At 40.8% G+C, this 16,421-nt stretch overlaps 1 protein-coding gene across 1 annotated transcript in view; it reads left to right on the plus strand.

The window, feature by feature from the left end:
* The window catches only part of LOC142291290 (sushi, von Willebrand factor type A, EGF and pentraxin domain-containing protein 1-like), a 142,619-nt gene extending 126,883 nt beyond the window's left edge, over positions 1 to 15,736 (plus strand). Inside the window, exons 21-25 of the mRNA XM_075335714.1 lie at positions 818 to 994; positions 1,501 to 1,692; positions 4,102 to 4,198; positions 11,338 to 11,417; positions 15,352 to 15,736. Coding sequence (XP_075191829.1) covers positions 818 to 994; positions 1,501 to 1,692; positions 4,102 to 4,198; positions 11,338 to 11,417; positions 15,352 to 15,566 — 761 coding nt within the window. The 3' untranslated portion in view covers positions 15,567 to 15,736. The remainder of the gene's footprint in view (positions 1 to 817; positions 995 to 1,500; positions 1,693 to 4,101; positions 4,199 to 11,337; positions 11,418 to 15,351) is intronic.
* Positions 15,737 to 16,421: the final 685 nt, after the last annotated feature.

Below are 16,421 nucleotides of genomic sequence, written 5' to 3' on the forward strand. Positions count from 1 at the left end.
AGTGACTCTGGGCATCCCAGCAAAGGCAATGGGTGAAAAGATAGGACATTCAGACACATTGTTTTGTGAGGAAGGAAGAATGAGCAGTCAGCTTGTGTGGCCTTTTTCTAATCTGCTTTTGCTATTGAAAGCATTATTTATGAGCTCAAAAAACATTCAGGTGATGCAGTTTTTTTAAAAAGCTGATCTGCTTTTGCAGCTGACAAATGTATCCTCAAAAACGCTGTGTGTGAATGTAGCCTTAGATCAGGAATAGAACAGCCATTTATAGGACATTTCATAACTTTCCCAAATTCCTATGAAAAAAATATTCAGCACATTCTGCATTGCACTACTGTCCCCAATGTATTATATATTGTCGGAGTCAGAGTCAGTGCATTTTATACCAACTCCGACTCCACCAAAATGAGCTCCGACTCCACAGCCCTGGTTTTATCAGCAGGAGATTATAACTACGAGACTAGGTGTCATGTGCCTCCTGGTCCAACCATGCCACCAAAACTAATTAGCTTTTTCTGTCAGTATATCATGTTCATGAAAAGCTGCCAGTCAGTGGTGTGTGCAGGGTTATAAAAACTCACAATATGAGTTTTGCTAGATCTGCAGCAGAGGAAACTGTGAAAACCGCACCAAGTAAACTAAGTAACATCACTAGATCATGGTCTTTGTCCCTGCATCATGCAGGTTGCGTAGCATAAATCAATTGGCAGATTCCCCTTAAGAGATAAGTGATGAATTAGGATATTAGGGTAACTACACATTTTCCAAGTTTTGAGTACATTTCAATGTAACAATATTTTCTTGGTTTATTTCTCAGTTCAAACATGTTCACCACCAGAGGTTCTAGAAAATGGATCATACAGTCTTAGGAAAAATGAGTATTTGTACGGAGAAACTGTGACGTACAAGTGCAATAGATTACAACTTGTTGGAAAAGCTTCAGTATCCTGTACAGATGAAGGAAAATGGTCATCTGGTGCGCCACAGTGCAGAGGTCGGACATTTCATTTTACTTCTCTATTTGTCAATTGTTTATCAATATCTTACATCGTATGTGCGTGTCATATATGGATAGTATTAAGTGTCCACCCACCCAGCCTCATTGACAGCTGCAGCTTGTACTGAGCAGTGTGAGATCTCAGCAGCAGGAGAGACACTGAGGAGCGGTCAGTCAGGCAGAAGGAGAGTAAGATAAACTATCATAATGGATTCTAGAGATAAATACAACATCCTTATCAGGTCTAAGACATCTATTTAGTAATGTGCGTAGTTTGTGCTTGGCAACAGATCCACTTTATACAGTACAGTGGGTACGAAGTTATTAGAAAGTATTGTTGAAATCAGTTTTTGGTCTCTTAGCAGAAGAAAAACCCCAACAAAAACACAAAAAAACTGAGTTTGCTAAATATATTAATACCGTAATGATATGTAGCGGTACAAGGTAAAACTGCAAAATTTTGAATACAATAATAAACTAGTTTCTTCTGATCCTTTTTGCAGATGCCTGCATATTACCTCCTGAACTCCCCTTTGCAGTGGTGAATATAGAAATTAGCAGCCCAGAGTACGCTGACAGAGGAGAAAGCATACAATACAAATGTCGTCCAGGTTTTGTTTCCGTTAATAACTTGGATACTGAAATAACATGTCTTGAAAACCTGAAATGGTCACGGTATAGTGTATTTTGCACACGTAAGTCTATTTTCCCATCACATTTCTACTATTGTGCATTATTTATATAATATACAGGATGGTAATTTCCTATTTAGATCTTTTCCCCCGACATAATAAATTAAATATGTAATATCCAAAAAGGCTATTAACCTGCAGATGTGGGGTTAATCTGCAGGTTAATAGCATTCTGAAGCATTAAAAGCCCCGCTACTGGTAGAAAATGATTATTCTTCCAGACAGCTTCTTATTTTCAGTCATACGGGCCCGTACATAGTGAGCACTGGCTATAATCCCACCTCCATCTCTACACTGATGCACTGTCAGTCAGTGCCAGGGGCATGGTTATAGCCACCGCACACTGTGTGATTGATGCAGTGGCAGCCACACCTCTATTATCCTGCAGATTAACCCCATATCTGTATTGACATGATACATTCCATATACAAATGATAAAAGCAAGAAATGCTGACTATTGCAATCCCCATCCCTCAGCCTATTCATACCACTCTTAAACTAGAAGGATTGTGGGATTTGACCCACCCAGTGCCAATGTACTTCTATGCTGCACCTGCGGCCAGTGCTGCAGCTAATAAACAGTGATGTTATATGGTAATTCAAGTGACTTGGCAATAGAATCGGAGTAGGGATAAGCAGACTGATGGATGTTCAGGTTCGCTGGGTTTGATCGGAGTTTAGTTAAAAGTTCGGTTAAGGACACAGACTTTACCCCAAATCTCGAACCCCATATAAGCCAATGGAGACCCGAACTTCTTTGCTGTAAAATAGTCATAGTAAATGCTATGGGGCTGTAAATGGAAGCAAAATAAGGGGGAAATGTCCTGCAAACAAATGTGGATAAAAAAAAAAAGATGTAGGGTTTCACCTATTTTTGATAACCAACATAGATATAGCAGACCACTACAGGCTGCAAAGTTTGACTGGTTATCAGAAATAGAGGGGATCCCACACCATTTTTTAAAAATGATTTAAGTAAATAATTTTAAAAAGGCGTGGGCTCCACCCTATTTTTGATGACCAGTCAAGTTACAGCAGACAGCGGGGGGATGGTATTATCAGACTGGGAAGGCCCATGATTATTTGGCCCCTATCAGCCTAAAAATAGCAGCCCCCAGTTACCCCAGAACTTTGGGGTACTTTGCCCTGATGCATTGGCAATTAGGGTAATACTTTTGGGGATGATGTCAGCTGTGAATTTACAGCTAGCATCAAACCCAGTTGTTAGTAATGGATAAGCATCTATCAGACATCCCTGTTACTAACCGGAAAGTTTAGAGTTTAAAAAAAACACACAAAGAAAAAAAATTGTTTATTTCAATAAGCACTCCCCAAACTCCCTCGTTTACCAATTTGTTGAATAAAAAAAATCCTTGAAGTTCCGATGTAATCCGATCGGGGAATAAAGAATCCCTCACACGCTCTTGTTCACCAAATAATTCAAAAGAAATCCTTGAAGTTCTGACATAATCCAATGGTCTAATTCTTATGGGGCTTTGTTGTGAGTCTGAACACATTTATTAGACAGGAACATATTACATTACAATACAATATACTACAATACCCATGACCCAATATTTCCATCTTCTTACATTTAATGCAGAGCAGCCTAAAGAATCGACCCCCAAAAAGGTCTCTGGAACTGTACGGTGGATTTAAAAAAAAAAAAAAAGTTGAACTACAAGGGGTGAAGCATGAATAAAATAGGTGACAAGTCCTTTGTACTGAACAAAATGTGCCTGGCTTCAGTAGGAAGAGTCAAATACCTTACATACATGTCCTATTCTAATGACTAAATTCATACCTGTGGTAATCAGTGGGTGTCCTGCTGTTGTCTTGCCAATTTTACTGTCTTTCCTGAAGTTGTGTCTGGCTGTCAACCAAACGATGGTTCAGCCATTCATCTGGTAGCTATCTTGGCTGTGTCTCCTATACATAGGAGCGCTCGTTGGCCATCTGCTTCTATGTTACCTTTGAGAACGCCTTTGGCAGCGACTTATCTCTGGAAGAACAATATAATTGACATAGGAGGACATCTCCTTGGTGCAATCTGTTCGGCCATACAGAGGTCCAAGAGGCAAGCGGGCCCATTACCACCTTCAAATCAGGTGGAATTGTACATTTTGATGAGCTTTTTAGTAGCAAAGGGCCATATTTTGTTCTTGCACAGGGTCCCTTTTCTGTCTGTGTCCGTCAATGCAATCGACAGTCTGAAATTAGACATTCTCAATCTATATTTGCCCCAACAATAAACTATAAACTGCTGCCAAACACATTAGTCTATTAGTCAAACCCGTCATTATTTGAAGATTCGGCCAACATTACTCCAATGTGTATGCGGGGGCTTAAATATTTTCTGTCTTAAAAAAAAGTGAAGTCCAAAAATAACTTTAGTTTTTTTTTTTCATGCAGCAATATCATGTGGAAACCCAGGAGAAATAGCTAATGGACAAATGCAATCTGAACACTTCTCTTTTGGTTCAAGAGTCAACTACACTTGTAATCCTGGGTAGGTAGATGGTTGAGAAGTTACAATTTTTCATTCATTTTATCATAAAAGGTCATGCCAGGATAATTTATTTTGTATAAAAAACAGTTAAAATGTAGAAATATTATTATATGTAAAACAATAGATTGGGTCATCACAACATATAACCCCTTAGCGCTTTATCATTGGGTGGATCCGGTTGTACTTTGATAGTCAGTCAGCATCTGCCTCTAACAGCAGCAATCAGAGTAAGCGCCAATCACTGTTGTTAACCACTTAAATACCGTTGTAAAGCAGCATTTAATTTGCATGATCCAGACTGGGCATCCATTATGGGCTCCTATTTCTACCATCTTCGTATGTGACTGTGATTAGGAGTATATTCTGCAGTACTACAGTATTGTAGTATAAAGTATAAAGGATCAAACAATTTCAGGATCAAAGTTCCTGGAAGTACTAAGAAAAGGTTTATAGTTTATTAAGTTTATAAAACTATTATAGGATAAATAAAATGAAACTTTGAATCACCCACCTGTTTTCCCAATTATAAATACAGAAATGTAAAAAATTAAATAATAGGCATACCGGTATTTGGTGCTTGTAACATCTGTATAAAGTCTGATCTGACTGAAAAAAATGATTTCAGCTGAATCCATTTTTTTTTAACATTGAAGTCTATGGAAAACGGACCTGTTAATTAGATACCATTTTCTTTTATTTGAAACTGATCCAGTGAGCAAAAAATGGGCTCTTTTCAAATGAAAGAAAAACAGATCCGTTTTCCATACACTGCAAAGTTAAAAAAGTGGATCAAGCTGAAAGAAGTTTTTAAAAAATTGACAAAGTTGTGTATGCACAACTTTTTTACCAATGGATTGCTGCTGGATCCGTTCTAACTAGGGCTAAGTGGATCCGGACTGTATAAGTCCGGATCTGCGCCGTTTCAAAGATGCCCGGGTGCCGGACCCGGATCCAGGATTCCGGGTGCATGATCCAGATCCAGCACTGGGGAAAATAATTGAAAAATAAAGAAAAACAGAAATAAAACAGCGTTTCATACTTACCGAGACTCGGTGTTATGGCGGCACACTGCTTCCGGGTCATGCATTCACTTCCTATACTGTGCATCATATAAACACAGCTTTCCGTGTTTTCCCCACCCACCGGCCTTCCTCTTGTCTGTGATTGGTTGCAGGCAGACGCGCCTCAGCCTGTGACAGTATCTGCCTGCCGTGCAGTCATTGCTGCTCAGTCATTGTCTGCACAGCCAGCGGTCATGCTCTATGGCCGCTGGCTGTTATGTAGCAGAGCTGAAGCGGCGTGGGACCTTGTGTAGATTACGCCAGACCTGCAGGATGTTGGGGGTTAATAAAGAGGTGAAGGAGAGTGTGTGTTTTGTACTTTATTCCAAATAAATGATTTTCCTCTGTGTCTGTGTTTATTTACTTTCATTTACAGGTTAGTGTGATGCAGGTATCTTATAGACGCCTGTGCTATCACAAACCTAGGGTTTAGTAGCAGCTGTGCGCTGTTATTAACCCCTTGTTACCCCGATTGGCACCGCTCCAGGCCAACAGGAAGAGCCGGTATTGCACCAGGATTGTCACATCCAATAGATGCGGCAATACCAGGCGGCTGCCGGCTGAGAATACCAGCCCCCAGCCCGCTTTATCTTGGCTGGGTATTAAAATTAGGGGGGACCGCATGTCGGTTTTTTTTTATTATTTATTTAAATAATAAAAAAAAAGCTGCATGCGGTTTCTTTTAGGCCGGAGTCACACTTGTGAAGGACTCCCGCGAGTCTGACATCATAGCACAGCCGCGCACACTTCTGAGAGGAGCGTGCATGTGTTTCTAGGTACATGCACGCTCATGTTCAGAGAGCGGCAGGCTGTGCCGGATGCTGTCATGCCAGACTCGCACGAGTCTGACATCGCATCACCTACACAGCCGCACACTTCTGACAGGAACGTGCATGTGTTTCTGAAACACATACTCCTTCTCCATACTGACCTACAGACACTTGAACTGCTTTCCCCGCCCACCGGCTGTCCTGCCACCTGTGATTGGTTGCAGTCAGCTGACACGCTGACACTCAGGTTGGGGGCGCATCTAACTGCAACCAATTATATGTGCTGGTGGATGGGCAAAACAATGAATATTGAATTGTCGGCTCCGAAGGGAAAAGCGTGACCCGGAAGGAGTTTGCTGCATGACACAGCCTCGGGTGAGTACACCGCGAGTGCTCCTACCCCCCTATCCCCTCCACAAACATTTTTAATCTCCGGATTCTGGTCCCCATAGATTTATATGGGCACCGGAATCCAGAGCGGATCCGGACTTTTTTTTCAATCTGACAGTGATCCGCCGGTCCCGGATTTTGGTGGGTTCAATCAACTCTAGTTCTAACTAATGATTACTGGACATGTGAACATGGCCTAAGAAATAGAGCAACTTCAGTGTCAGAAGTCCAGGAAAAGGGTGGCCATGGGTCAGTGGGAGCCTACAGAAAACAGGAAGGGACAGAGGCTAATGGTAAGTCGGACTTGGAGTTTATAGCTGGAACGTAGACAGCCAAGCAGTGGAACACTGTTGTACAGTACACTCAAGCTGCTCTCTCTTTCTTTAACACATTTACCTGATCCTAAGTACGATCACCTTTTCTTTAAGTTTTTGGTCATTCTTTAATGTTGGTTTCTTTCAAGGATTACTATTCTCAGTTCTTCGGCACACAACTTATGTGGTTTCTATCTCCTACTAGCACTACACTACTCCACATCATCAGTTCACTCATTAACATTCAGTGGAATGGAGTTATTTTACGTCAATGGTAAAGTTTCACAACAAAAGCTACAACAAATATGCATCGTGTAAGCATAAATTAATAGGGTACCCACAAATAGGTATCATCTGGCATGTAATTTACCCAAGTATTTCACCATAGAGAACAACACCAAGTAAATTATGCCAATACAATTAAATTAGTATAGTACTAAAATATTAATTAATACATAAATCCACCATAATTAAACTTCATATAGAATTTTTTTTTTTACTAGTTTTATTCTTTCAATTTTAATATAATAATTTTTAATTTTATTGGCATAATTGACTTGGTGTTGTTTTCTATGGTGAAATATTGTGTAATCATATCCTAAGTAAAGATGGGTGGACTCGCAGATAACTGGTACTGGAGGGTTTCTGCTAATTTTTTTTAAAAATATGCTTCCGGATCCGGTACCCATATAAGTCTATGGAAACAAGAATCTGGTGATTAAAAATGTTGGTAGAAGGGATGGGGATAGGATCGCAAGTGGTGTACTCACTGAAGCTCCATGTCATGGTGGCAAGCTGCTTGCAGATCGCACATTCAATTTTGGAGCTGCGTGCGTCTAGATTGTGCACTAAAAATAAAGGTAGATACTAGAATATACGGGCTTCATTCAGGTATGACATAATTTGTCACGTGATAGGGGGGCGTGTTCAAAATGCAGGCCGGTTTACAATAAAAATTATTTTTCTAAGTCCACGTGGGCATGGAGTTGTTTAGAATAGAAGCTGGGGTCTGGGGGTATGACCCTTAGAAGGGGAGAGGGATGAGCAGATCTCTGCACCTGAAATGTGTCCTCCTCTGGTCATCCTGAGCCTCCTGGTTCACGAATCATGAAGCAGAAGGCTCAAGATGATCTGCACTAGCGATGTTTCCTCCTCTGCTCATCCTGACTCTCCTGGTTCATGAATCATGAATCTCATCCACAGAAAGCGCCTGTGAGTGGTTGCCCTCAGACGCTGTCACACAGGATGGGGGCGTGTCTCACTGCAACCAATCACAGAGGTCAGGCCGGCCAGTGGGTGAGGAAAGCAGTGCATATGTATGAGTAATGGTGAGTGGCCCAGGGAGGCCACAGGAGCAGAGTACAGCCGAGTGGAAGCAGTTTACAGCTGCGATGGAGCCTCTGTAAGTATGACGCGCTCACCTCATTCTTCATAGTTTCATAGTTTCATAGTTTTTAAGGTTGAAGGGAGACTCTAAGTCCATCTAGTTCAACCCATAGCCTAACATGTTAATCCAGAGGAAGGCAAAAAAACCCAATGTGTCAAATAAACTCCAATGGGGAAAAAAATTCCTTCCTGACTCCACATCCGGCAATCAGACTAGTTCCCTGGATCAACACCCTGTCATAAAATCTAATATACATAACTGGTAATATTATATTTTTCAAGAAAGGCATCCAGGCTCTGCTTAAATGTTAGTAGTGAATCACTCATTACAACATCATGCGGCAGAGAGTTCCACAGTCTCACTGCTCGCACAGTAAAGAATCCTCGTCTGTGGTTATGATTAAACCTTCTTTCCTCGAGATGTAGCGGATGCTCCCGTGTTCCAGTCGCAGGCCTAGGTGTAAAGAGATCTTTGGAAAGGTCTCTGTAGTGCCCCCTCATATATTTATACATTGTGATTAGATCCCCCCTAAGCCTTTGTTTTTCCAAACTAAATAACCCCAAGTTTAATAACCTGTCTTGGTGTTGCAGCCCACCCATTCCTCTAATAATCTTGGTCGCTCTTCTAGCTACCTGTAAGATTATGCTATTTATAACCTTATATACTTTTGCTATCAAGAAAAGCATCCATTCCTCTCTTAAATTCATTTAGTGAGTTGGCCATCACCACTTCCTCAGGAAGAGAGTCCAGAGCCTCACTGCTCTTACCATGAAGAACCCTCTTCTATGCTGATGTAGGAATTTTCTTTCCTCCAATCGAAGAGAATGCCCCCTTGTTCTTGTCATAGTCCTTGGTACAAACAGATCATGGGAGAGATCTCTTATTTTCTTTATTTTTCCTTCATTCTTTTAATTTCTCAAGTGCTGGATACAGATAAAACACCTGCAATCCTGGCTCCGGTACCCGGGCACCTTTGAAACCACGTAGATTTGGGCTTTTACAGTCCGGGTCCGCCCATCACTAATCCTAAGGGACTGAGAATTTCCATTCACAAACAGTGGAAAAAAGCCAAAGTCAAAATCTGGATTTCAAATGCAAAACTTGAAATCTGCTGCATTTCTGCAACAAAAACGCACACTTTAGTGTAATTTTCATGGCAGATTTTTTACTACTAATACTATTAATCTGTGGGCACATATATTGACCGAACAGTCATATACCGTATTTCTTTGTGGGACAAATAAATATAGTACAATTACCATGAGTGTTAAAAAAAAGGCTTAAAAAATGTAGCTTAAAGGGAATCTTCTATGAGGATTAACTCTCTTTGGCTGTCTATTTGGGCATGTAGGTCATAGAAAGCTGAATACCTTAATACCTAATATTAATACCTTAATTAATATATAAGTAATATATAAGTAATATATAATATATATATAATATATAAGTAATATAAGTAATATAATATATAATGTAATATATATAATGTAATATAATATATAATGTAATGTAATATAATATAATATGTAATATAATATATAATGTAATGTAATATAATATAATATACTTATATAATATATAAGTAATATATAATATATAAGTAATATATAAGTAATATTAATACCTTAATACCTGCTATTCAATGTCGTGCTCCAGAGATATCCATGTTTTCTTATATGTAAATTAGGTGTTAAGACCTACGGGCTGAACATAGATCTCCTTGAGAATCTGCCCCCAGAGATTGTGTAAAATGAAAGGGGGCTTTTCCTATTTACAAACACTTCTTCTAGCAGCTCTTCTCTTACAGTGCTATCAGCTCTGTTGTACTTTCCTCACACTGGCTGTGGTTAGATGAAAGGTATATGTAATCACACTCACCTCTGTTCTATTCCTGGCACTGTAGTCACACCAGCTCTGCAGTGACATCAGTGAGGAGAGCAGACTGTCAATTATTACATGGCTCATACTGATAAAACCTGTTCTAAGCTTTTGTAAGGGGCATGTTCTTCTTTTGCCTGTGTGTTGCTGCCTGCTACTGATTGGTCAATGTCATACAGAGGAAGAAGAATACACCACCAATGAAAAATCTCTGCTTACACCCATTTGACCTTAATGTAAAGTATAGCCTAAATTTTACAACCTAACATCTCCACGATGGAGAGGAGAAATTAAAAAATAAAAACTGTTTTACTTAACTTTGCAGCCAATATTCCATGATGTGGTAAGTTTAACATGCTCAAACTGGTGAAAGGTCCTATTTGAAGACGTATAGGTGATATCTGCTATGAAGCTGTGCTATGATCTTTTTTATATGGGATCTTTCATTACATTTTTGCCACCTAATCAAAATAATGTAGTGACATATTACAGCAGTGATTCCAGTGGTGTCACTTATTGGGCTGCTTGCTTTGGTTTTTTTCAGCAGGAGATTATCACAAGAGCACTAGTAACAAGCCTGCAGCCATGTTTTCCTTTATATTCATGAGCTCTACTGTATATAACCCCAAACCTTCCGCTGATTGACAGCATTCTATTTACGCTGTGCATTGACAGAAAACTGCCAATCAGTGGTGTAGGCGGGGTTATACAGTGTGCAGCATTCGGAGAACTAGAAGATCTATAGCAGATGATATAAGGGATTTATTAAAACTGCAGCAAGAAACCCAGTAAGTGATGCATTGTCAGAATGAAGGTCTCTGCCCCTACATCATGCTGCTATCAGATAGGGTAGTAAAAACCTGGTGACATATTCCCTATAAATATCCACAATATGCCAAAAGAACATTGATTTTTGTAACTGTTTTGTACAAATAAACTGTGTAATTTGATTATTATGGTCAACAAAGCAAGTTTTTCCCTATTAGACAGTTTTACCTTGAGCATTTTTTGCAAGAAATCAGTAAATTTTTTGTGGTCCCAGAGGTTTCCAGGATTATGCTATGGTAACAGTCCATAGTGCTAAACATTTTTAGCAACTCCCATACACTTTCATAGCAGTAAAGGAATCTGGGCAGCACAGCCAGCGTGGCTGTTTCATAATCCAAGGCACTTCTGTCTACCATATTTAGACAAAAAGACATGAATAGCCAAAAAGGAACTACATGTTTGAGGTTGTTTTTTTCAGTGCTGCTATTCTTCTGAAAATTTTTAATTTAAAAAAATAAAAAAAGAAATATATCATTAAGATCATTTTCTTTTCTTGTTATTCATATTCAAGATATTCGATGCTATCAAAAAGAAATTACAGAGAATGTCAAGCAGATGGAACTTGGAGTGGTAAACCCCCAGTATGCAAAGGTAAAGTACCAACAATGACATTTAGGGCTAGCACACACGGCAAGTAATACGGAGCGAGTGGAATGCGATAAAAAAATCGCATTTCACGCAGACCAATGTTACTCTATGGGGTCGCAGATTGCTGCGGGTGGAATGCGATCCTGTTTCACTCACACCCATTTAAGTCTATTGGGGCGAGAGAAACATTGAATTGAACTCACATTACAGCGGAGTGCAATGCGATTCTCACATCAACCGGCAACGGAGGAGATGGAGAGATAATTCCCCCCTCTCCTCCACAGTGCCGGCCCTCACCTCCGCTGCGCCGGCCCTCCCTTCCGCAGCTGTGGTCTGATCTGTGCTGCAAGTGTGAGCCGAGTGTCATGTGAGCACTCGCACTAATCCCCGTGTGGCCCCAGCCTTACTCATGAAACAATGACTCAGAGGGTGCGTTTTTACTAGATGAAAACTAACATATTTACTGTAAACAGGCTACAAATCATTTAACAAACAAGGACAATGCTTATTATTTAGGTCAAATTATATTTAATCTGTAGACGCAAAGGACAATGTGGCAGCGAGTTCACCTGACAGTTCCCACCTGTGACCGCAGGTGAACTCACTTGTGGACTGTCAGATTGCATGACACAGCTGCAGTCACAGGTGACGGACTGCTCTGCCACTTTATCACGCAATTTGATGGTCCGGCAGCGGGTTTACCTGGAGGCATAGTTGGCAGCTCACAGAGAGGGTACCATGGGAACTGCCAGCTTTGACCAAAGGTGAACTCGCTGCTGGACTGCTCTGTCATTGTGTCACGCAATCTGACAGTACAGCAGCAAGTTCACCTGCCGTCACAGCAGGTACTTCCCACAGTACCCTTTGTGTGAGCTGCCAACTCTGACCGGATGTGAACTCATTGTTTTATTGTGTAACATAGTGGAAGAGCAGTCCGGCAGTGAGTTTACCTGCTGTCACAGTTGATACCATGAGAACCGCCAGCTGTGATTACAGATGAACTTGCTGACAGACTGCTCTGCCACCATGGCACACAATCCAACAGTCCTGCAACGAGTACACCTGCGTTCCCAGTTGGCAGCTCACACAGAGGGTACCATGGAAACTGCCAGCTTTGACTGCAGATTAACTCATTGCCAGACTATTGGATTGACCTGGCAGTAGAGCAGTCTAGCAGTTCGGCAATGAGTTCACCTGCAGTCACAGTTGGCACCGTGAAACCACCAGCTTTGATCACAGGTGAACTCTCTGACGGACTGTTGGATTGCGTGACACAGTGGCAGAGCAGTCCAGCAGAGAGTTTACCTGTGGTCACAATTGTTATGTTGAGAACCACCAGCTGTGATCACAGGTGAACTCACTGCTGACTGCTCTGCCACTGTATCGCTCAATTGAGCAGCCTGGCAGCAAGTTTACCTGCAGCCCTAGTTGTCAGCTCACACAGAGGGTACCGTTTCAACTGCCAGCTATGACCGTAGGTGAACTTGCTGGCTTGCTGCCGTATCATGCAATCTGACAGTCTGGCAGGGAGTTCACCTGCAGTCACATTTGGCACACACAAATGGTACTGTGGAAACTGCCAGTTATGAACTCCAGTGACTTGACTGATGTCCTCGCCTCTCACAGCCAGTGCCTCCACCACCGCCCACAGTGTGTTCCGGATTTGATGTTTTCTAATGTCACTGCTTGCCACGGTCTCCAAATGTAGCAGAGCTGAGGGTTGTCTTGGGACCTCGTTGTGATTCACAAATTCTGGGGTGGCTGTGAGCTGCTATTTTTAGGCTGGGTAGGGAACATAAACCATGGGCCTTCCTACCATGATGACACCAGCACACAACAGTCTGCTTTACCATGGCGGATTATCAAACATGATGGGGACCCCATGCCGTTTCTTCAATTATTTATTTAAGACATGGGATTCCACCTTATTTTTGATAACCAGCCAAGATAAAGCTGACAGCTGAAGGCTGCTATTATCAGGCTCGGAAGAGCCATAGAAATTGGCCCCCAGCTGCTGCTTTATCTTGGCTGGTTGGTAAAATATTGTTGGGACTCCACATCATTTTTTTATTATTTCTTTCTTTCTTTTTAACCCTTTCACGACCGGCCGATTTTTCGCTTTCCGTTTTTTTTTTTCGCCATTCTTTTTCTGAGAGACGTAACTTTTTTATTTTTCAGTCAATATGGTCATGTGAGGGCTCATTTTTTGCGGAACGAGCTGTACTTTTAAATGAAACCATCAGTTTTACCATATTGTGTACTAGAAAATGGCAAAAAAATTCCAAATGCTGAAAAATTGCAAAAAAAGTGCGATAGCACTATGGTTTTTGAGATATTTTATTCACTGTGTTCACTATATGGTAAAACTGATGTGTGGGTGTGATGCCTCAGGTCAGTGCGAGTTCGTAGACACCAAACATGTATAGGTTTACTTTTATATAAGGGGTTAAAAAAAAATCGGAAGTTTGTCCGAAAAAAGTGGCGCACGTTTTACGCCATATTCCGTGACCCGTAGCGTTCTCATTTTTCGGGATCTTAGGCTCAATGACGGCTTATTTTTTGCGTCTCGAGCTGATGTTTTTAACGGTACCATTTTTGCGCAGATGCTACGTTTTGATCGCCTCTTATTGCATTTTGCGCAAAAGTTGTGGCGACAAAAAAACGTCGTTTTGGCGTTTGGAATTTTTTTGCCGCTACGCCGTTTACTGATCAGATTAATTGATTTTATATTTTGATAGATCGGGCGTTTCTGAACGCGGCGATACCAAATGTGTGTATATTTTTTATTTTTTTAACCCTTTAATTTTCAATGGGGCGAATGGGGGGTGATTTGAACTTTTAGGTTTTTTTGTTTTTTTTTAATTTTTTAAAACTTATTTTTTTACTTTTTTTTTTTATTTTACTAGTCCCCCTAGGGGGCTATTGCGATCAGCATTCCGATCGCTCTGCAGTATCTGCTGATCACAGCTGGAAGGCTGTAAACAGCAGATACGCTGTCTTTCTCTTTTGCTGTGCCCCGGGCACAGCGAAAGTGAAACCAATTCATGTGTAGTACAGGAGTCATCACATGACCCTGTACTACCATGACAACTATCGGGAGTCACGTGATCGCGTCACGTGACTTCCGGTTTCGGCGGTAAGTAAAACTTTACCGCGATTGCGCTTATAATGGCGCTGTCATGTATTGAAAGCGCCATATAAGGGGTTAATCGGCACGAGCAGATAACGATTCTGCTCGTGCCTAGCAGGCACACATCTCAGCTGTGAAAATCAGCTGAGATGTGTGCCGATCGCGGCATGCTGCCGCCGGAGGACCGCGGGCAGTAAGATTATGTCATTTAGGACGTAATTTTACGGCCCGCGGTCGTTAAGGGGTTAATATACTGACTGCAACCAATCACAGACGCCAGCATAGAAGGTTTGGGGCGTGTGTAGCAGTCTGACTGCAACCAATCACAGATGCTGGCACAGAGGGTGGGCGGGGGAAGCAGTTAATATTCATGTAGATTAATGAGCATGCCAAAAAAGTCTGACTGCTGTGTTATCTTCTGGGAAACCTGGTATATATATTTGTCATGCTCTTACCCCCATTTTGCTTCCTTTTGTAGCCCCTTACTGCGACCATTTTACAGCCATTTTTCAGCTCAAAAGTTTGGGTCCCCATTGATGATATTACATTCTGTATCTGGGGTCAAGTTCAGGTCAAGTCGGTTTCCTAACCGAACTTTTCTTTAAAGTGTACATCCAGGGTTCCATCCATATTTATTCTTTAATCCTCTTTTATTAATTAAACTATATGAAAGTTGAGATAGAAAACTGTGCATGATGGTGAAAACAAAAATTTCCATCACATCTTTAAATGAAAATACATTTCTGCTATGAAAAGATGTATGATTGTATATTGCAGACTGGTGTCATTGGTGTTCTTATTTTATAGAACCTATTTGTGAACAAATCTGGGAATTACAAGAATTACATAAAGAAGTTCAAAAATGTACATCATCCCCAGATGAATGGATTAAGTATCTTCAGGTGCAGTACCTCAATGTACAAATAGAAAATCTGAGATTGGACAATGAAGTTAAGAAAAAGCAGGTATATGCTGCTACTCAAACCAGTTCCACATCAGTGAAAAAAACCTCAAGTGGCTAAAGAAAAAATGTGTACCGTATATATTTGTTTTTATATTTTTGGTTACTCATTGTGAGATGCTGTAATGCAATAGGATAACAGTTCAATTGATTAGCTATGCAGTATTATGTAAACTTGCTTAAAAAATGTAATATATATACATATAACCAAATAAATTCATTTACTTATATGTGGATTTTTTTGTATTCAGTACTTATTCCATTACTCATTAGTTTTAAAGAGCAATTACATTTTGACTAGCTATTTTTAATTTTTAAGATCTTTTAGTTGCCTGTCAATTGGTGGGGATCCAATCACTCAAAAGTAAAGACTGCAGAGAAGTGCAAAACTCGGGGGCAGCAGAAGTCACAGCTCCTGCCTGAACGAGGAACTGGGACAAAGTACGGATTAAATAGAAAGTCTTAGGCCCCGATTTATTAAAGTGTTTACACCAAAATTCTGGAATAAAACATTTATAAAAGTTGCAAAATTGTTGAGTAAAGTGCAGGTACTAAAAAAAAAAGTCTGATTTTTGGTGTTTTCATACCACTTTTGGCCGACACTGCTGAAGTGAGTGGAGCTGGGGAGGAACCAGGATGGAATAGGGGGTGACAACGCACGCCAAACAAATTTATCAAAGATGGTGATATACATTACACGAGAAATGTTATTCCCCCCACAGAAGTGTGTGCAACTGATAAGATACAAATTATTCCTTAAGTGGCATGCTCCTCCTTAGGCTGCATTCCCACGATCAGTGTTTGCAGCATTTTGGATGTAGCGTGTTTTCACTGCATCCAAAACGCTGCATTATACAGTACAGGTATAGTGGACAAGATTTCTAGAAATCCACTGTGCTTGTTTTTTCCGCAGCAA

The sequence above is a fragment of the Anomaloglossus baeobatrachus genome, chromosome 2 (assembly GCF_048569485.1).
Source record: "Anomaloglossus baeobatrachus isolate aAnoBae1 chromosome 2, aAnoBae1.hap1, whole genome shotgun sequence".
In the NCBI taxonomy this organism is placed as follows: Eukaryota; Metazoa; Chordata; class Amphibia; order Anura; family Aromobatidae; genus Anomaloglossus; species Anomaloglossus baeobatrachus.